The sequence below is a fragment of the Coturnix japonica genome, chromosome Z (genome assembly GCF_054131305.1).
Source record: "Coturnix japonica strain WE chromosome Z, WE-NBRP24, whole genome shotgun sequence".
Taxonomy (NCBI): domain Eukaryota; kingdom Metazoa; phylum Chordata; class Aves; order Galliformes; family Phasianidae; genus Coturnix; species Coturnix japonica.
Genome location: NC_140702.1, coordinates 25,510,043 through 25,533,330, shown reverse-complemented (window position 1 = coordinate 25,533,330; position 23,288 = coordinate 25,510,043). Strand labels below are relative to the sequence as shown.

At 36.4% G+C, this 23,288-nt stretch overlaps 1 protein-coding gene across 4 annotated transcripts in view; it reads right to left on the bottom strand.

Annotated features, from left to right (window-relative positions):
- The window catches only part of FER (FER tyrosine kinase), a 151,590-nt gene that overhangs the window by 9,575 nt on the left and 118,727 nt on the right, over positions 1 to 23,288 (bottom strand). For all 4 annotated transcript variants that reach the window (XM_015849442.3, XM_015849444.3, XM_085528488.1 and 1 more), the window contains 2 exons: positions 4,195 to 4,349; positions 979 to 1,101 (listed from right to left, as the gene is read on the bottom strand). In XM_015849442.3, coding sequence (XP_015704928.1) covers positions 979 to 1,101; positions 4,195 to 4,349 — 278 coding nt within the window. The remainder of the gene's footprint in view (positions 1 to 978; positions 1,102 to 4,194; positions 4,350 to 23,288) is intronic.

Sequence of the window (23,288 nt, the reverse complement as noted above, 5' to 3'; positions counted from 1 at the left end):
TGTGTGAAAACCAGAAAAACACGATGACACAAGAAATGATGATTCTAGAAGAAAAACAGAAAGAGAATTTCTGATTGACCATCAGGACTGTTTTCCCATAGTACAAAAAAATTAGAAAGGCAAAAAAATGCTTCTTAATTTTTGAACCAGACCAATTTGTTTGCAGTGGATTCAAACAGTAATTAGGTAGTAAAATTTATTTTTACATACATGTCTCTGCTTTGACAAAGACTGAATTTTTGCTTTTGCCTTTTAAGGATACTCTTTGGTGGTCATCCACTGTGACTATAATCAACAACAACAACAACTCCTACCGACCAAATTAAGCTTTTTAGATATCAGTTAGTAGTTTCACTTGTTTAGAACCCATTTTACACAATAGTACTATGTAGAATTCTGAAATGTCACTAAACATGATGAAAATAAATAAAAGTTCTGAAATCCTGCTCACAGTTATTTGCTACTTTAATAAAAGCCTTTTGATTATTTTGTAGGGGAGAAATGCAGCTTTCATGGCTCAAGCAGCTTACCATATTTGACTGTAACTGATAAAATTTTGCCTGAAATACTTTAATAGAGAAGATGGAATGATACAGATTTTTTCTTCTAGCAGTTTAGAATATTTATAGGTACATTAGCATAATCCTAAATAATTCATTCTGGTCAAGCCTCTGCTTTGCATAGCAGTAAATTCATTCTTTCTTCATCTTACCTTTTAGTAACATACATGTATGCTTTATATATATTATGCATACAACTAATGTGCTAGAAGTCTTTCCTCCTTTAAGTCATTGGTCAATATACTCCTTTTCATTTTTAATATACCTATGTTTGTCAGAATTATCAAGTAAATAATTTCACAATATTTTTGCTATTATCAGACAGATAACCAGTATATTATTTATTTGCTATCTTTCTTTATCTACTATATCTTACTACATCCTCATGTATGTATGCAGCATTTCTTTCACTCCCTACCTTTCTCAACTTGTTCCCGTGCTTGCTGGTTGGTCATTCCAGGATATGGGCATACTCCTAAACTGAATGTTTCCCACAGAAGGATTCCAAAGCTCCATACATCGCTCTCTGATGTGTATCTCCCTAAGAAAAGGAGAGAAAACCCACCACTTAGTCTACAGAGAAATTCATTCTTTTTTTTTCCAAATATTTTTTTATAAAGTATTATACCGGCAATCTTGAAGCTGAACAAAGCTGAAGCTACAAATAAACACTCTGTAAATACAACAGTCTTCAGTATTTGAAAGGATACATTATCTTAAGCATGATAACTAGAATTGAAACAAACCAACTTAAAGTGTTAAGAAGTTTGACAAACAGGCTTTCTACAAAAAGCACATGGTACCATATCAATTATTTTGCTGGTCATTTAAGAATTACTTACCTCTTACACTAAATGTGTATATATATTCTTTTAATACAAAAGGACATTAATTCCATGCCCTGAAAATTAATGTACAGCGGCTTCAACTGCTGTTTAAGTTGACCCTGAAAAACTGATGCACCCAATCAGTCAAAGAAAAAACTGGACCTGCTCATTTCATTGTCTGCAGTTATCCTTCTGAGATAGCGCATTTTGATAACTGAATTCCAAATCTCTGTGTAATGAAAACCTGATTTTATAGAAAAAGAAGAGATCCCAGAGAAAATACTATTATTGTCTCTGACGTATTCGCATTAAAAGAGGTGCTACATCAGAAAGTGAAGGATCCAGGCCCTTTGTAGCAGGATCCATGAAAATGTTACCCTAAAAATCCACTTCTCACATTTATTTCATAGATGGTCTGTTTATATTTCTGTAAAACCTTATTGCATTTTATATATATCTTTGGTCTTAAAAATACACAAATGCTTGTGAATGCATTGTTTGTTCACCTCCAACCATTAGATTAAGCAAACTAAGCCACCTCTTGCTAGAAAAAAATAAAAATAAAAAAAAAAGGGAAAATAAAAGACATGTAAATTACAGTGACAGTTGGTGATATGTCAACTGTTCTGACGTCAGAAAGTGGAGTTTACTGTTAAACTAACTATCACTTCCAGCTGTGCTACATTAGCTGGTGTGCCTCGTAGATGGTAATTATGCACATTCACTGTGCTTTTTGTAGTAAGATTAGTTTTCTTGTCTGTGTATCAACTCTCTTCAGAGTTTGGCATCCACTAATTTTAACACTTTTCATTGAAATCATTCAGTAAATGCAAGATAGGTGATGAGCAAGAAAATACATGTTCTGCACAGTTAATGTGCCTTCCAACTATGCTATTATCCAGGAGAGAAAAAAAAAAAAAAAAAAAAGAAAAAAAGAAAAAAAAAATGAAAAAAAACCCAGAACACAACCGCTTATTCATTCACAAAAAAACACCATGCAGCAATCTATTAACATGACAAACAGCACAAAGTTATACTGGAAATAAGTATATATTAAATGTATACCCCAATTTTGGAAGAACAGAAAGCAAGAATATCCTATACTCGTTCTATGTATGTAACTTTACAAAGAACTTTTAATGCTTTTTTTTTTTCTTCACTTGTTGGAAGTGGTGAAAATCACACAACTACAAATAAGAATAATGGTAAGGAGTGGCACTAAACAGTGCCCACTGCATTAAATGCTGAATCTTCCACAAGCTCCAGTAGCTTCGGGATTTCAGTTATGCCTTCATACATAAGCTCCCTGATCACTCAATTTGCCCTAATCCAGTTTAAAGATCACAACTTCAGTTTCCACTAAGAACCAACATGAAGAGTGGTTCCAACTAGTTTTGAGTCTGTTTCAGTCTAGCATTCTTACATACCCACACAAAATAATACAGTAGATAGGACTAAATCATTAGGATTGTAAAACACTAAGCCATTTTTACTTGTGTCTTTCAAGGGAGAAGAAAATATGAATCTTCAAAAACACCCAGAAACCTACCACTACTTTTTGAATATTATATGTTTGACTGCTGAACATAAAAGAAAACATTCAAGATGGCTCATTTTCACAGAATCACAGAATCGTAGGGGTTGGATGAACCCTTCAGAGATGATTGTTGTAGAGGTTCTCTACAACAGGTTGCCCAGGTGGGCATCATCCAGACAGATCACGAATATTTCCAGAGGAGACTTTACAACCTCTCTAGGCAGCCTGTTCTGGTGTTTTGCCACTTTCACAGTGAAGTCCTTCCTTGTGCTAATATGGAATTTCTGTGTTCCAGCTTCTGCCCATTGTCCTCTGGTCTGCTCCTGCACACCACCAAAAAAAGTCCATCCCTGTTGATTTGACCTTACAAAGGACAGATCTGCTTTACTGTGTTATGGAATTAACTTCTGCCAAAGTGCTAATTAAATCCGGCACTTTCCTGTCAAGTCACATAGTTATGATTTCCAATGCAGGATTCTGAATTCAAGCATTAGGGGAAGGCCAAAATATTTGTAGACATTTCAATTCAAATATTTAAAAAATTGTTCTAAGTAATCAAATAAAGATCTGATTCAGAGAACTGTGTTTAAAATATGACATCATCCATTTAATGTGCTGACTCTTCACAGTTGACACATTTAACTTAGAAAATCGTGTTTTCTAGTTTTACTCACAAGTTAAAAGCTAAATGCTACAGTTTCTATTTTTGTTTTGTATCTAACAAACCTCCTCCCTTAAACAGAAATAATGGATCTTCCCCCGGTGAGAACAGCACAGCATTACATAAAAATACAGGTTAAAAAAAAAACAGCAACAACAACAATAAAAACTGCAGTTGAAAAAATAGAAAGCAGTCTTCATTTTTCTCCTGTGCAATGATTTACCTAACACAGAATACTAACATTTTCTACCATTTCCAAAGAAATGCTAGAGCAATCACTGCCATAACTATGCAGAACCTGCCAGCAATTTTGGTAATGATTCAGATGACGAACAAAGCAGCCCACTAAAACCAGTTGGCAGCACAGTCAGTGCATTATTTTAGTGCTCGATAATAACATCAGCAAGTCACTGCCTTATTCCTTTCAGAAGTAGAACAGTATTTTATATACCACTTAAATATGATGATCAACTAAAATATTTTAAACCTTTCTGACCTGAAATGAATAAAAGGAAAAAGTATATCCACTGTAATATTGTGGATGGGCTAGCCCTCGTGCTTCTCATACTGCAGGTACTTTCTGAGGGGAAGTTATAGATACATCCTTACCATAGTTGAGGGCTTCTGGGGCAGTCCACTTGATAGGAATTTGCTTTAAGCCTGATGATGAATATACTCCATCATCCTCTTGACGAGACATTCCAAAGTCACTGATTTTCAGTATGTTGCTCTCACCCACCAAGCAGTTCCTTGCAGCCAGGTCCCTAGGTTAGAACAAGAAACAATATCATTTTTACACGCTTATAACTACTTAAGAAAATATGAAAAAAAACATGGAATGATTTACCAAGTCTTTTCTACTACAGCTCAATTTGCCAGTGAAAGCGAGTGTGGCACCACACACATCAAACTTTTTTTTCAAAGCCTGTGGAGAGACCACCTGAGTGCAGGTGGATATTTCCTGAAGGGACTGCAGTTGGGGGGGAGCCCACACAGGAGCAGGTTTATTCTGAAGGACTGCAGCCCATGGCAGGGTTGCATTGAGTAGGAAGGAGCAGCTGAGTTGAGAAGCAAATCTGCATTTTAGCAGATGAGATTTTCTGTGAAATTATACAGAATTCAAAGTAGGTTCCTAAAACATCTTCCCACAGTTATGAAAGACACTGAAAACAACCACAACAAAAAAATAACAACAAAAAAACCTAGCTCTTACTTCTTACATATACTGTCATTAGAATTTCCATTAACAATAAAGCTACTCAGTATTACAGGAAAAGGAATTTTGGCTCAGCTATAGGTGAGAAGCTCCAAAAATCAACAACATTCCTTTATCTTCCTCATCTCAAATACACCTTCTTAGATTAGGAGAGAGGCTGCAGTAATATCTGATAAAAGACCTAGTGTAGCTTCTATGCAGCATATGTTTGAGATACAAATACACAAAAATAATGAATTATTAATGCAGCATACATTTATTACATTGAATAATTTCACAGTATATTAAAATAGTGAATAATGCCTATTATTATTCCAGTCAGTGTAACAAAATACGCACAGAATTTTTTTGAGGAAAAACACGTTAAACAATAGGATTGAATTGTAACAGTTGCTGGGTAAATATTCTTAAACTAAATTTACAGTGGATATTTTTAGCTTAGATAGCTAATATTCCATGGGAAATAACTACATTATCTTTCACATTTTGGATTGGAGCTGCAGCAAAGTTTTGAAGTGAATTCCCTGTGCACTTAATGAACATTCATTGGTTTTGAAGAGTGATTTTGGAGCATGGAAACTAAATTGTTTTTGAAGGAAACTAACCTGGAATTCTGCCCAAGGTGTGCACCAAATTTGTGTCCATACCCACAGCAGGAAGAAAAGTCTGAAACAATGACAAACAGCACTAATCTCTCTGCATGGCAGAGATTAGTTCAGGACACTGGCCTGAACTAAATTTAATCATAAGTAAAAGTCTTGATCCATGTATACAGGTGTTAGAGTTCCTATTTCTATGGCTACTTTGACCAACTGATGCACACTGATTTTGCATTGCATTATTTGCTACATACACAGCCTTTATAGAGAATCATTAAACCGAACATTTAAACTGCAGCAGACATACAAAGCTATGCTGCCAGTAAGATCATTTATGCCTCTTGAGTGTCATGCTACATTAATACAAAACCAGTTATTTTTGCAGTTAAAGGAACTGTGTTCCTTAAAAACACATCTGAAACCAGTTTGCAGCTCAAGATACACACAAATATCTAAAATGGCTCAACATGTATTATCATACATAGTTTAATGTAAGCATGGGATATTGACCAGTTCCAGTGTCAATTTCTTATTGCATATATTCAAGTAAAATGTTATCACCATGAAATTCCCAGTATTTACGGCTGAGGTTCCAGTTATATTTCAGCTACAAGGGTTGTTTGGTTTTCTTTTTTCGTTTTTCTTTTTTTTTTTACCATTTTACTCCGTTTAGTCTATATTTTGTGCCAGATGCTGATATGAAGTAGAAAAAACAAGTTTTCTTTCATATGTGAAAGAAAATTTACAAAGTTAGTTAAAACCATGCACACCTTCCTACCTGAGTCAGACCAGTATTTAAACCTGTTCTGAGTGAGATTTAGAAAAACCTGAACACTGAGCTGTCTTAAGGTTGTTACTCACAATTCTGACTATTAAGGAAAATATACAGTGAATAGTATAATGCCTATATGCAAAGTTTTCATCTGTTTTATGTGTGACAATTTTCTTCGTACTTTAGAATCATCTAGAAGAAGTGTTTGTCATTATTACTAAAAAATTCCTATTATATTTCCAAGAAAATTGAACTGGAATATGAGAAAGTGGGTAAAGTTTGCAACTATCTTCTAGATACACATAAATTAACACCAGATCTTCTAAAAGACTACATATATAGAAGCGTTGGCTTCATGCAAGTGATTTTCAAGCTGTCTGTTATGTAGGAGCGGGTTGCAGAATGATACCATTCAAGTTGACATCCTGTTCACAAGCACCAAGGGAGGAATCACGGGCCAGTGGCTAGCTAATAGTCTGCAACTAGTGAGAGTGGATGCAACCACCAAGTTCACCATCAATTTTCTGGGCAATCTGTTGATACTTTGTCAGTAACCCATTTATCACACTGAGAAGTATTTTTATTGCTATCTATAAGGGATGAGCCCCAGACAAGACAGTTAAGCCATGGGGATGAACCTGATCTTCCCTTGATTTCATCTCAGCCACTCCCGGGACTAAGCTGAAAGGAAACATCAAGTACAATGCTGTGCAACAGCCAAGTCATGAGGAGAGCTGTTGTCACTCAATCAATCCTGTAACTGGAGCAAGAAAAGGTTCAGGAATGTGGGCCAATAAATAGCACCATATGCAAGTCTAGGTGGGACTCTACACCGAACAGCCCCATTGACAGGTCCAATGCTGGGTCCAAGATGGGTTCTCTCTCTATCCCCCAGTCTTTCTTTGTGTTTTTCCTCTCCAAGTTGCTAAGTAATGCTAAGGCTTACTTTGATTTTTCACGCACCCATACAGTTTAGTTAGGTGTACTTGTGAGAGGGCCAACGCCTTCAGGGTAGATGTTCTATAGAAATCTCCCACTAAAGCTGTTGTTCATGTACACACCTGCTATTTCACCTTAATCTAACCATGAGGATTTGCAAATCTCAGTCATTCCTCCCTCTCCACAGTTGGGATGTGATAATCCCACCAAAAATTCTACTCCTTTGCACCTCTAATACCTTGCCATTTGGTGGGATAAACAGTATGAGCACAGTGTAATTCTCAGAGGTCCACCTTCAGCCACCTCAGGTTCTGAAATTACATCCTCTGAAAATGTATTTTTCAGGTTATTTTCTCCCTTCTCTCTAGTAATTTCTTAACAGTGTCTATTTATCTATTTTATTATTTCATTCCTAAATCTTATAATTGCCCAAAAGTTAGGGTATCTTGTTAGCCTTTCTCTTCTCATTTTACATTTGCTTCATCTACTGAGTCATCCAGAGTTCCTCATTTGTATTTGTACGCTTAAGAGCATATTAAAAAATATTACATTAGCTACCTCATGCTTTTTTGTTACGAGAGGTTGCTATGATTTTTCAACATATTCTAAGCAGCTTCTTTCTCCTCATGTCTGACTGTCATCTTTGAGATGATATTCATATTTTTCTGTCCTAATTTGAGGCAAATAACCACTATGATTTATAACTTACAGTGAGAATCTGGGGAAAAAAAACACACACAAAAACAATATAATTAAAAAAGTAACATAAATTAATAAGCTACAGCTTTAATTTTCTTCCAGATTCCAGGATTCTAATTAATTCAGCTTGATGCTGATATAAGGAAAAAGCTCCAATAAAGCACTGATGTGGAGTTTAAAGAAAACCCTTTGCATTGTAACCTTTCGTACAAAATAAACACAATGGGGTTTTATTCAAGAGTCATTATGTATGGTACATGATATGAGTGACATGAGTGTATATGACATGTATACATATAATGCCTGTGACAGAAACAGCTATGAAGAGTCACTATTACAGATAATTTCAGTTAGATATCTGTAGTAACTCTTTCCACTTTCCAGATAGTCTGTAAAAAACATACAAAGGGAAATCAATGTTCTATTTGTTTTCACTTTCTTCTCCTTAATGGTACCTAATGCAAACATCCTGAAAAAGTGCAGATATAATTGCATGGAATTAGGTGCCTCTCTCTGCATGTGGGGTATTGTTTTTCTTCTCATGCAGCATTTGCTAGTTGCTGCAGTAATTCCATAAAACCACAGTGCATCTCTAACAAACAAAATCAACAAATATTCCTCACTTCACATCGTGTAATCTGTGCAAATTAGGCACAAATTACATGGAGCTGCTATAGAACAAGTTCCTTACTAAAAGAGAAGCTCTGACTATCATTATTTAATATCATGATTATGCAAGTTCATAGTGCTACTGGGAAAAAAAAAATTCCCTAACTTCTAAAGAATAAAAAATAATACGTAAATCAGAGATCTGAGTTTTAAGCAGTTCCTTTAAATGCAAACGGGGCACTGACTACAAGCCACTAACACAGGTTGAATATGCTGAAGCTGCTTGAGAGAGCTAATGTAAAGCTTTTGCTAAGAATTCAACAGCAAGTCAGAGTTGAAGTAGAAGCCATTCCTCTGTGCTCAGAGTTGTTACCATCTGGATTCGTAACCATCAGTGAAGACATAAACCTCAAACTTTTCTCAAAGGACTCCACCTCTGAAGAACTACGCAGAAATTGATACCTAGTATTTGAATAGAATTCCATCAACTAAAAAAAATCAAGAGAGTAAACTTCTCATTACTAAAGCAGCAGGACACATTGCCTCTCTGAACTAATTAGCCGTTTTATATCTCCTCCCTGGATCATGCAGTTAAAATGCTTCTAAGTGATAAAAGCAAGTAATTAATTAGTGAACAGGATCAGTTTATTCCCTGTGCGTATTTAATTCAGCCAAAATAGTCTATTATCTGATTAAAAGAGAAGGGTTGTTAGCAGGTCTACATGTGAAACTGATATTTTTTGTGAACTACTGACACTACCTGTCCTTTAGCCACCAGACTCCAACACCTTTGGCAAATTACTGAGAAGAGTCCAGATACAAAACATCCAGTAACTACTTCAGCATTCTGGTGGGGAATCCTGTCAGATCAGCTCAAGTGTGTACTTGGTGCCCTGGATGAGAGGGTGTGCTGGGTTTATGCAGCAACCTATGTTTATGTGAAAACAGTGTTGGTAGTGGAGTGGGGCATGTCTGCTTTTATTTCTCACTACCCTTTTCTCTGTCATTAATTGGCAGTAAATTAAATTGCTCTTCCCCAGTTTGATTTGCCCTTGACAGTAACAAGTGTTCTTATCTTGACCCATGAGCATTTCCTTGTATTTTCTCCCTGTTTTGCTGAGGAGGAGGATGAGGGACTGCTGGGTGAGTGTTTCTTTTGAGATGAGTTTTTTTTTTAAGAGTAAGACTTAGAGAAAACTGATACCAAAGAGTGTTAGACAAATCAACTACAAGCTACAATTCCAAGCCATCATCACACTGTAGATTTTCCTCATTTAGTGACGGAAATCTGGAGTGGATGGCACAGGTAACACAGTAATTTAGCAACGGAAGTGAAATTGACACAGACACATAATGATTGTTTGCTAACATTATTTTCTCATCAGAGTAAAAAACCATTTTGTAGTTTGTACCTTGCAGTGTATCTCTCCACATTTAATCAAAGATTAGAAGCAAATGATTACTAGCATGTTAAGATATTTTAGCACTCTAAAAATAGTCTATTATGTGAATTAGAAAAAAATCTAAAGCAAAGATGAATAGTAGTTTACTAATTCTTTAGACAGCTAAGCAAGATTTGCAGTTAGAAATTTGTAAGAAATATTCCAACAGAAATATGTAAGAACCTTTATGTCTAATAAGTTGTAGACATTATAAGAAGTAAAAATGGAAAGAAAGGGCACAGGCCACGTCTATTCATTTCATGTAAATTCACAAGTTACCAAATAATGTTATCCTCCCTCCCTTTCTAAGTTACCTGTGTTCTGTAAAAGGTTTTCTATCCACAACTAAAAATACAGAGGTGGAATAAAAAGTTTAGTGCTCTTCTAGCCACAGAGAGGAAGAGAGCAATGGGATTTTGGAAAGTTTGTGTGTAGAGCCTGAAGCAGACAATATGGAAGAAACATGAGGTTACAGTGTGCTGTTCAAGTGTCAGGATCACAGCAGAAGTAATGAGATTGCTGTAGCTTTTGGAACCAGAAAAATTCATATGTACATGCAGGAAGCTTTTACAGCAGGGATGAGCCAAGGTATTCACATTAATAAGTTTCTGTTAGGAGGAATGAGTTAAAAGCAGAAAACTGGCAACAAGGATATTGTGAGAAAAGAATGGAAGGGAGGAATGTAAATAAGCTCAAGTGACCTTGCAGCATGGCAGTAAACTACGCTTGAGTGAACCACTGATAAACAGGCATAAACAGCAGACCAGCAAACCTCTAGTGTGCCTGCATCTCCTGTGCTTCCGAGCCTATGCTCTGGTGTTCCTTCAGGGATGATCTGATTGGCAATGTAATGACAATAAATTCACTCTTTCCACGTCAATCAGTGTCCATCTGGTTCCTTCTTCCTGTCTGAACTGGCTCACAATTGTGGTGCAGAAGGCAGGAGTCAGGAACTGCCACATAGAGGCTGGCAAAAGAGCAGGGGACTGGGTAGGTGTCGCTGGGGACACTCCGTGCTGCAGAAAGCCCCAAAGCTGAATGCTGGTTCTGCTTGGCTGCTTCCCTGACTGCCATGCCTCCATTGGAAGTGGGATCTGAAGTCGATGATGAAGCAGTTATTAACTCCAAGGTGATTGAAAAGGCTGTGTGCAAATTGCCCTGGAGAATGGCATCAGAGTCTTTTTGCCAGTTAACAGGTAGATTTGGATGGATGTTAGCACTTGACAGTCTTAAAGCTCTTGACTGTGAAGTTACAGCACTATGCAGTACAGTGAGAGAGTTACAAGATGCAAAGGTGATCTCACAAGAAATAATTACTGCACAGACAGAGCAGTGCTATGAGATGCAATGCACAGTTAAACAGCTGGTCGCACATACAGCTAACAAAGTTGCAGATACGGGAAAAATAATGTTTTAACTTCACCAGCTCATGCTCTTACTATGAAAAATTCACAGGATGCAAAGAATTAGGATGAAAATAGACTCTGAGGCTGTACGAGTGGAGGAGCAACAGGAAGGAGGGCAGAGATCATGCACACTCACATCCCAAAAACATTAAGCCATATTTTAGAGATCTATCAGCAGAAGAGTGGGGAAGGTGTACCAGCATAGTTCTGTGAGCCTGGAATAGTGACACGGCATCTATCTTTTTATTAGTGGTTGAAAAGGATCCATTAAGCCCTACTGCCAGCGTTGATCAGATACTGTGGTGTCCTGTGCTGTATGAGTGGTTGTGTGTAACACTTCTGAAAGCGTATATAGATCCAGTTGAAGCAGTGCCATCCCTGGGAAAATGGTGTACAGCAGAAAGAGATATCAGTCTAGTGTGGCAGATGGGGGTGGCACACCTGGTAATTACAGCCTGGGAAGGGCACTGGTAATGAAAAGCATCAAAATGCAGCTTTTGCATCTGCTTCAGTGAAACCTTAGACCATATGAACAATCACAAGTACTACTGGGAACACAGATGCCCTTGCAAATGCCTTTAAGGAAATTGAGGCTGTTGTTCCAGAACCATCTGAGGGGATAGTGAATAAAGAAAAATCAGCAGAACCAAAAATAGTTAACTCACGGATGACAAGGAAACAAATGTGGACAGATCTTGTGTGAGCTGGTGTCCCACCACCAGAAACAGATTTGAACCAAAACATCAGCATTGTTTAAACAACAGCAAAAGTCAGCACCCACTTAAAAGACTGTCCTTGTCCACGTGCCTGCTGCCTCCCATCTGGCAAAGCAAGTGCCAAATGAGCAGAAACCTGCCTGTAGCTCTGGAGAAATATTACTCCGCCTTGTAACTTGTAACTGTCCCTTATATTCTTAATTTACTGGGACTGACACTACCTTTGTACTGTTTTGGTTTTTATTTCTGATCCACTATTACAACAAATGCTCAATTTACAACTCCTGCAGAATTACATTTGCCTTCAGTTCTGCACTGCTTATGAGTCACTGTGCTCTTCTAACACAATCAGGATGTTTCTGAGATACAGCTTCCTCATAGATACTGCTCCTCTCATCAATAAAAAAAGCTGTAGCTGTTCCAGTTCTTACTGGTAGCAAATCTTCCTTTCCATTGCATAGTTTAGCTCTGCTGATTTCATTCCACTGCAAAAAGTTAATGTGTTCATAGCCTGATGAGTTGCAGAATGAGGCAAGAAATGTTTTGCCCTACTGTTGTAATTAAGCTTTTCTGCAGTCTCAACTATGACAAATTAATAGTCATAACACAGTATCATCAAAGGTAATCAAAATTATTTATATCTTTGACTTGGGAATGTAACTTTCTTCTGCTCATTAACACTACTGTCTACAATTGTATGCATAAACAGAAAAGGTGTTATACTTGCTACAGTAAGAGAAGCTGAAATATACAGAAATGGAAAAAAAAAATTCACATCAATATTACAGCAGATAAAATGAAGGGCAGAACCAACAGTAAAATAAGAACAGCTTAAAAGCACGAAGTCCAGATTATTACTGTAGCCAAGCTGATATTTATGAGCCAAGAAACAAAATAAATAACAAATTAAATAATTCAGAACAGTAACAAAGAGTACAAAAATAGAGTAGAAATGGCACTATATATTTTTGTTTTTTCTACATAGGTCTTAAAATATGTTAGTTATGCTGTGGATTCAGAGATTAATAAATAAAGTGTACTATTTCTTAAAACTATGTGGAACAAAATCACGTTTGCAAAGGTATGCATATTATTCAAACAGCAAAGATAGGTCAGGTTATTTGGAAGAGACATTAGGTAATTCATGCATGAATTTTAAATGTTTTTCTCTTCTTTCTTATCAAGAATAATATGTCAGCTAGCACTGCAGTAAAACATAATATGCAAGGCATACATTTGTACAAGACTGTAAACCCTTACCTACTGAAACAGAACAGTCATAAACTGGTGAAGTTACAGAAATTCTCTCTGACCAAATAGTTAACCTGTTTCCTGTACATGGACACCTACTGCAACTCTTTAAGTATCTCTACAAAAAAAGAAATGATACAATATGCTGCATAATAAATGAATTTATCTGGTTGTGAAATCTAAAATTTTATCAAGCCCTGCTGTATCAGTTGATATAAAATACTAATCAAAATGAAGTTGAAGGATTTTAGTCTAGCAGCTACTTAGCAGTTAAAAAGTGCAACAGCTACATGAGAGAAAAAATACATCTTTATATTTTACATACAAAAATCTTCCCTAACTTTCAGGTGGTTTTTTTTTTTTTCTGAGTTAGTCTCTCTGAAGCTTACAACGCTCTCTTGTGGCAGGAAAGATGGCTATTTACTTATAACCGTTAATTTCAATTTATAATTGAAGTCCAGCTGTGTTATAGGAGAATAATAATTTACTCTGAAGAAGCCAAACAAACCCTTGCAAATTAAAACACAGTGAAAAATAAACAGGATAAATAAATGCCTGTTACCAGAGTAATACTATTACACACTTGATTTCAGCCAGAATAAGGCATGGGAGACTCTGTCCTCTCAGTTTTGCCATCCATGTTCACAGTGCTCAGAATTTCTGCTCAGGAACGAGATAATCCCTGATCATACCAAGCTAGAATGACCCTGAGCTTCTATTTAAGGCTAGTTTTCATGTCTGTGGTTATGTTAACTCTCATTAGAATCATAATAATTTGAAAAGGAGGCAGAGGTGGTCCCCATAAATAAAAATGACAATGGAGTAGGTTCAGGGCTCCATCTGTGCCCTTTGGAAGAGAAGAAACTAGCCTGAATAATGGCATGCAGGAAAAGACTGTATAAGCAATAACAGGCAAAAGGATAGCTTCCTAGCAATGAAAGAGAGGTCAGGAAAGTCTACTACACCGAATGCGCAGGACAACCAATTTGTTCATTTTTGAGCTGTTTATAACCAGCTAACTATTAAGTGGTGCTCACAGCCAGAAAGGTTAAAAACTACTTGTGTAAGCCTTTACAAGCTTACTCATCACACTGATTTCAAAAATCCTGCCCAGAAATTAATCCAAAAGTAGAAAGCCCTTCTAATCAAGGATTTTCACTTATTCTGCCATCGTAATTCCTATATATAGTTTGTCAAAACTAGGACTTGGCCCTCATTTCACCCATCTATTTATATTTCCCAGAACCTATGAGACTTGATGAAGTATCTGACATCCAGCTTTGCCAGAAACTTTTTCTATCAGGCTTGAGTGACTCACCTACTATCTGTGAACAACAAGATACTGTAGCATTGATTCAACAGTTCTTACAGCTCCATATAGCTTGATGATCTTCCTCAATCTTCCGAATCAGCTAACATGCCAATAAAGCTTTATTTGCTGCCCACTGCCTTACATAAGGGATTTTGAAATATCCCCTGACAAACTGTAAGACCCTATTTCAATCAATACTCACAGTGATACAAATATGTTTCATAAAGCGTATCCTGACACTACAATTCTGCCAAATAACATAGAAAGAGGCTGAAAACTACAAGTGACAAAAGAAAAGATGACATGCACTTAGCCCACTGTCCTACTTTACTCATTCTTAGCAGCTGTGACTTCTTTAAGATACATTAAATTTGTTCAGAACCTTTTTATGAGAAATACCCTGTGGAAGTGAATTTTCCTTTGAACTGAGCTGAACATGCATAGCCTCACCTAAATTTCTCTCAGTTTTAGAAGAAAAATGCCTTGATTCTCAAAAGGAGACCAACAGCAAGTTGGACAGAATTTTCTTAGTAATTTGATAGGCAGAACTATATGCGATGTAAGAGTCTTGCAGAATATCATCATCTCTAAAGCACAGTTCTTTGGTTGCATAAACTTAACATTTTTTTTTCTTTTTTTTTTTTTTTTCCAAGAAAGCACACTAAAATTCATTTCAAATTCTTCCTCCATCATTTCATTACACATGCAGACACATGCCTACAGTGAATCTAATAATTCAGCGATAAAATTGCAGCCATGTAAAGCTCTAAGGAACTTGAGAAAAACTTTCTAAAGTGCAGTGTACAACTATACTACAGTGAGGAATATAATTATTGGCACTAACAAAAGAATGAGCAGCTAAACTCTTTTTTAGATTGATGAAACAGCTGTAACCTTGTATGCATACATATGTACATGTATCTCTATTTAAAAAGTAGAAAATGGGAATATTTCCCTCAAAAAAGTCATCTGGAAATTTATTTTTTATTACCATTGACAAATAGCCTACGAGTTTTTGATTAGATCTGAAGTATCTTCCTGTCTGAGAGAACTGGAGCACGCTCATTTTTGTACTGTCAAGAATCAGAATGAGAAAACAATACATAATGTATTTAGTATAACACATATTTGTCTTCTAGAAATACTAACTAGAATTTTCTGTTTTAGGAAAAAACACACAAACAAAAACCAGCACAGTGTACATTATACCATGCTTTGGCTTTGCTACACAAACTAACCTTCTGGTCAATGATGCATGATCAAAGAAGAATCCTGTATCTCATTTCCAGAGTGACTGGCATATGGCTAAATACATTCTTCCTCCTCTTCCTAATCCATCTATTTCTGCTTTTGGCCTATCCTATGATCTAATCGGTTGTTCATCATCTAGCTCTAACACATCATTTACCCACTATAAATATTATAATCTGCAGTACATTTTTCTTTCTGGAACCAGTACTAAAAAAAACCTGTTTTAAAACAAGTAGTAAAATGCCATCAGTGGTATACTCAATCATAAATATGGCTTGCATCTCCAGGCTACATTTAGTATCTGATGGTTTCGGACCAGAGGGTGCCTCAATTTTCTCAGTAGTTTTAATAGAAGTATTTGAACTCTAAAATGCAGTAAATAGAGAAGAATTACTACTGCAGCTTCTCGTTGATTACAACTTTTTGAGTGACATATATTGAACTATACAAAAAAAGTTGTTGTCCTCTAAGGACACTGTTTACAGGTGAGTTTAATGATAATTCTTCTGTTAAGTTCGAAGCTGTATTTAGTGTGCTTAGGTAAACACACAACACTGGCTTTGCAGTATCTTTTGCAAATAACCTTCACTCTGTGGACTCTGTTAATTTTTCAGTACAGTTCAGTAGTAAAATTATTTGCCACAAAGACAGCAAGCAAACCAGTACTTTATTTTAAATAACCAGACAGCCAGTGTTAACAGACAGTGCTAATTCTAATTCACAGATGTAAGAAATCTAAGCCTTTCATTTATTATTCACTTTCAGTGGGAGGTTAGGACCCTTTGCTGAATACTGATTTCCCCTGATATCTTGATATTTTCAGATTCACATGTTACCATTTCGTCCTAAGTATTATTATTAAAGCTAAAATGCTCTCCAAACTTCACTTTAAAATCAATTAAAAAAAAAATAATGTTTTAAAAATAGGAGTATACTCAGTATACTGTGTAAATATAATTCAGTATACTGAATAAGAAAGTAGTTAAACGAGCTATTCTTTAAACTGTATGTAAATGTTTAAATTGCTCAAAATAAGGGTACATTTTCCTCTATGGAAGATAATAGAAAATTTCAAAGTTACCTGCAGATTTTTCCTTTCCTTTCTCCAAGAAACTAGACTGCATCAGCTAGCAGAACATGGAGGAAACACATCTGACACTAGAATATCACATGCTACCTCTTTGTTGAGACCAAAGGAAGATAAGATTACATGGCACTGTGGAACTAAAAAGATATGAAGCAGAAATTCCTAGATTGTAGCTGATAGCAACTTAAGTTGTGTACTGCACACATACCACAAGCACTGTGTTTTCCCCACCTTCAAACTATCAAAATGTGAGTCAATAAGTCAATACATCAACTTAATGAAAAACACAGATGTTTTTGACTACTCTTGCTGGTCATTCATATCTTACGCTTTCTATCAGTGAAAAGGCAGAGCTGAGAAGTTATGAAACAGGAACGGCCATGTAATCTCTAAAAACTGAGGAATGCTATGGCAGTTAATAGCTGGAATGGACTGCCAGAGGCAGTTTGAACAGGACCCTTGTTCTGGTTTCATCTCCAGCCACAGGATTTCTTCCCTGAAGGCCTCCATATTAGTTTCTTTCAGAGGAAGCAAATTCACAAGTGTTAAATTAAATTTCAAGTCATGTGTAGGTTGCATACACACTCGTGTTTCCTTAAAAAGACAATGCAGACAGTAACACTGTTAGAAAAAAAGTTACATTCTGATGGAAAACTTAAACTCCAGTTGCTGAGGAATGAGATTTAGCAACCCAAAAAGCAGATGTGGAATGCTACATGTTTCTAGCTATTGTGAAAAGCAATTGAATTCTTAGTTTTCCCTATATTGTATTAGTTACTGGTGAATTCTATCATGTATTTTTACACTTAGTTCTCAATATGAACATTATTTTTTAAAATAAATAAGTCTAAACAGCAATTCTGCAATAACATGCTAAACAATTTATCTATAACCATCCCTAGCTTATGTAATTTAGACAACTTATATTGCATAGGTACTCTTAGGCAATAACATGCCCAAACAACTTCACTCTTTGTGGTATATCTAATCATTATCTTCTGAAAAGTGACATACTGAAATCTTAAAGGATATATTCCCCATCTTGCAGAGAATATAGCAAGGATGATATTCAAGCACAATCATTATCAGGGATAGTTTATCACAGAACAAATAAAACTCCATCAAGACCTTTAACAGATATTTTAAACATGAATATAAAGGGCTATCAGACTGAATTACCCAGGATACCATCCAGCTGATAGACTGTGTAATAATGAGAAATAAGATGAAAACAAAAGGAGATTTCAAATAATAGAGATGAAATATTATAACTGTCTTTTGAAAGGAAAAGCCTTCCACAGAAACAAAAAATAGATTTCTGTTTATTTTCTATGAAGAAACTCCAATTTGGCATTACAAACTAAGTAACAACAGAATTTATTATGTCTTATACAAAACTGGCCTCTGGTAATTCTTCAGTATTAATATTAGCCTCAGAACAATCACAGTTAAACAACAACTTTGTTTTGCACTTCTATTAATAGATGCCACAGTAATGAGATATTTGATGAGAAAACTAGCAAATGGCAATGATAATCTGTGCTAGAAATTACCAACAGCAAACAAAATCTGCCCTAACAGCAGCTGGAGCAAGCAATGTGGCATGGATTAAAAACAACAACCAAAAAAATGTAAAAAGAAAAAAAAAAAAAAAAGAAAAGAAAGAAAGAAAAACAAAAGAAAAAGAAGACAACAGCACTTCAAGTTACATCACTGGTGTGTTAATCATTACATAATGCACTGGCTTACAAGACAAGGTCCTGGTAGTGGGGGACTGTAGGTGTGGCCTCTGTGAGCAGAGTTCAGCTCTGCCCCATGTCAGATCTGCTAGAGCCAGAGCTGAGCCATGGGTGATGCTGACTGTGCTCTGAGAGAGCCAACTTAAGAGAGAGAAAACTGCTGCTCAACAGCATCTGGGAGACGAGTGAGAAATGGGAAAGAAGTGGCCAGGTCAGTGCAGAAGGAGGGCAAGAGTTCCAGGAGAGGCCCATGTGGAGAGCAGGCTGTCTCCTTGCAGCCTGTGGGCACTACGTGGAACAGATCTCCCCATGCAGCCATGGAGGAGTCCAAAGTGCAGCAGTGGATGACACCAGGAGGAGGCACAGCCCATGGACACCTCCACAGGAGCAGGCTTGGGCTAGAGCTGCAGCTGCTCTGGGGGTGCAGCCCTTGGTAGGGCAGGAAGGCTGGTGGAAGGCTAGCAAACAGTGGAGTAACCTGTTCCTGAAGGTCCACAGCCCACTGAAATGACCCATGTTGGAGAAGTTCTTAAATAACTCATGCTGGTGCAGCCTGTGATGGGCTGCATCCCATGGGAAGGGCTCACAATGGATAAGGGGACGAGTGTGAGGAGGAAAAAGCAGCAGAGGGGAGCTGTAAGGGACTGAGCACAGACCTCATTCCCAATGGGAAGGTGGGGAGTGAAAGTGAGCCTGGGAAGAAAAGATGCGGGCAAGTGTTTTAAGTTTGCTTTTACTTCTCACTATACCACTCTGTTACTAATAGGCAATAAATTACTCTTCCTCAAGTTAAGTCTGTTTTGGCCATGCTGGTAATCGGAGAGGCTATCATTATTGAATCACACAAGATTGTTGTCCCTCATCCTGGTGAGCACTTGGTGAGCAGCCAAGGTTAACTCAGAAGTCAAAATATTCACCTGTGGTACTCTACTGCTTACTTAAACCAAACATGACACCAAAAAGCTACCAATCAAATATGCATGTTCTGAACATTGTGATTACAGTTCTGTGGTATCAGGACTGTGTCAAATACAATTCAGGAATATATATGTAACATAGCATGGCCTTACTCAGATAGCATGATATATTGAGTTTTAGTGTCAACAAAAATGCAGCCTGACATTTTTATATCACACTGATCATCCAAATCCATGCATCTGTTACTCTAATCAGAAAGCTTCAAAAGTATTTCTGCAGCTGTGGAAAGCTAAATTGGAGGTGCAGGACATAACTAATTTGCTTTTATTGGAGGCTGGGGTGAACTTCAAATAAAGCACACAATGAAAAGTAGTATCAATCTCTATAACAAATACATAGGGTCTGCAAGGAAAAAAAAGGTATAATTTTCCCTTTTGAAGTCTTTTGTTATTTAGCTATGCCAAGATCCAGTAGCTCCGGGAATCAAGTAGAAGAAAGCTCAGTGAAAGCATGACTAGAATCTGAGGTGGAAATCCCATAGATATCAAGTAGTCAGGTGATAAATGTACATAGCACCCAGCAGTATGAAATGAATTAAGATTACTTTGAAAACTGCAAACAAACAAACAAACAAAAAAAAGTGAGTCATTTCGAGGGAAGTTACTTGATCCTTGGTTCTGCCTTGTTAATAGAGAGAATGGGGTGAAAATCATGTAAGAGTGCTACAGACTATGGAATCAAGAAGGTTGTGGACTATCAAAATATGGAAGCAAGTGACTAGGATCAACAAGTCCAGTCACTGTTGGAACAGAACTTCAAGAACTTCTGTTTGTCTTTGACATTAATGTCTTGGAAGACATGGTTATGAAAAATGAGATTAAAACTTTCACTTTCCTACCTTTTGTTAAAAAAAAGATAAATGCTGCCTTTGAGTATCTGAATGTGCTGCTTCAAGAAGAGCGGAAGGAAGGGCTGAGAAGCTCTGAACTGTTAGAGCTGTTAGAACTCTGAAATGCTGTTCACTTGCACTTGCTTTCTTAGTAACTCAGTATTCTAACAGCAATACCTGAGATTGCCATTTGAGACAAGGTTTTGAAGACAAAATGATATTGCTAAGCAAGAACTATTAAGAATTAATCAACAGCCCAGGGATATGGATCAGCAACCTACATAAGCAGGGTGTAGCAGACTCTCAGTCATCAGATCAAGAGAACAAGAGTCAAAAGCCTTTTAATGAAAGCCTGCTGTAAGAAATCATGTAGATACATGTGGCCTTATGCTCCATTTTTTTATTATTTCTTTTTAACCAGCATACACATATGAATATATAATAATTTATATAATGAAAACAATTCTAAGAAATAAATACTTGGATCTATTAATTCTAGATATAGCCACAGGAACTGAGTTTCTGAATACTCACTTTCAGATTCCTACAATACTGCAAGTATATGCAAGGTCCTCAATGCTATGGAACGTACAAAAGGCAATGCTGATGAAGGTAGTATTGCTCTGTTAAATAAAGATCCTTTTGTTGTCAAGAACAGGTCAATTTGCAAAAACCTCTTTTGAGGGCTAAAAAATATGAACTAATGTCCTACTAGAATTGAATAATCTCTAACAAAGACACCAACTTAAATTTTAAATAAAGAAATTAAAATTTCTAAAATAAAATAATAAGTCCTGAAGTTCTACCCAGAAAATACTTCCTGTCATTTTTTCTTTTCCTAAAGCATAATGATACAAACTCCAAAATTTTACAAGAAACACCGGAATTTTCTGCTGCAGCAGACTCTTGTGAGAAGAGTGCATGAAAAAGGGTGGAAGCATGCAGTACAGAATGACATAGGATGATATTTAAAAGGTGGATATATTGCAAATAAGTAGCTTAAGATAACAATTACCTTTCTGTATTCTAGCTAGTTAGACTTCATATATTTATAAAACTGAAATTTAAAGCTAAAATATGAAAGAAGACTGCCTTCCTGAATTTCGTATTTTTTAGAGCAATATGAGACTTACTCTGTTTTGCAGACTCATGTCACCAAACAGTATATGAACTTCAGTATGATATATTGTCATTCATGCTTTTGCTTAGACCCAGACTGTAATGCAGCACTGTGTTGCCAAAGTTTAAAATGCTTCAAATAGCAAATATGAAATTACATGTTCCTCATGTTGCTTTTACAATAGTAATAAAGGAAATAGGTTGATTGAGAGGAAAAGAATTACTGAATGACCAGAAATTAATAAACTTAGTAGTTTAAATGGAAAGGAAATAAGCAAATAGGAACAACACCAACTTTTCCAATTTTTGCTACGTAAATGACACAGAAAAATTAAGATCCTCTGAAGGAAAGGGTAACAAATGGAACACCAGTCTTCCAAGCTCATCCCTGAGCAAAAGTTCATCAAGAATATCAACTGTGCAAAATCAGTAATTTATGGTTATATAATGTAAGCACATTTATTGCTTGATATTCCAATCTATTCCTAAACAGCAAGCACTGTGAAATGTAGAAGTGTTCACCTCTGCTCTTTTCCTAGGTGACAACACCTGAAGAACAATATATTGGTTATACTAGAGTTGGAAGCAAATGTGGTTACGTGAAAACTGTGAAAAATAATTTCTTGGAGCACTGCAAGGCACTGACACATTTACACTGATAAATGTCATGGTCTGAAATGCAGCTTTAGTAGCCAGTTACGAATAAAGGTATTCTACGCAGACAAGAGTACCTCAGCAGTACCATGCCCTTTGAGACAGGCTGAAGACTTCAGGGGTCTTGGTCCAGCACTAGCAGAGTTCATATTCACTGTTGTATGTGGAGGATTGCAGCATCTACTCCCTGCATGAGTAGCAGTGTCAAGGGGTGTGGTTATGGAGCAGTGCCATTGTTTAGGCAATAAGCAACACTTCCTTGAACTGCTTAGCAACAACTACGACTCCAAAGAGATGACTTTTAAACCTACTCTTTTCAGAACAAGCAGGTAGATAATCACTTACAAACAAAACATGTAGGAAAGAAACGAATTCAGCCCTCCTGAATACCTGATGCAAGTTTGGATCATCTCTTCACATAAATACTATGCATTTGTAATGGTTCTTCCACTTCTTATGGTACTTAAATTACGACTAATAAACCAAATAAAAATAATAACCTCTGTAAAATCCATAGTGTTGTAAGTGCACAGTATAATTAGATAAATGCACTGGAGACACAGGATTTAGTGGAAAAAAGCTCGCTAGACAAGAGGCAAAATAGAAGGTTTCATAAAACACATGCAAAGGAAGAAATAAAAAATAAGTACTGCAATGTGGCAGTGAAATTTAAAATTTGACACAGATGTTTTATAGTATGGCAGAATGAAGTTTCTTTTTTTCCCCAACAATAACAACATACCTGTATTAAGTGAGTAGCAGAGACACACTTACAGCTCTTTATCAGTGTTCACATTTGTGGCTATAGCTTTAAATAGAATAGAAATGACTTCTAATACCCATACTGTAAAAAAATTGCAATTTTATATGGAACAGAGACGTCATAAAAATAACATTTAAAATCACAGTTATTCAATGATGTTCTGTTTCAACTGTACCACTGATAATAAATCTCTGAAAGACAGAGAAGCCCAATCAACTATAGTTAACCATCAACAGTATAGACATTTTTGATATTGTACTAAAGAAACAAATAAACAAATATGAGCGGTATGGAAACTGAATTCTGCGCCATCGCTTAATTT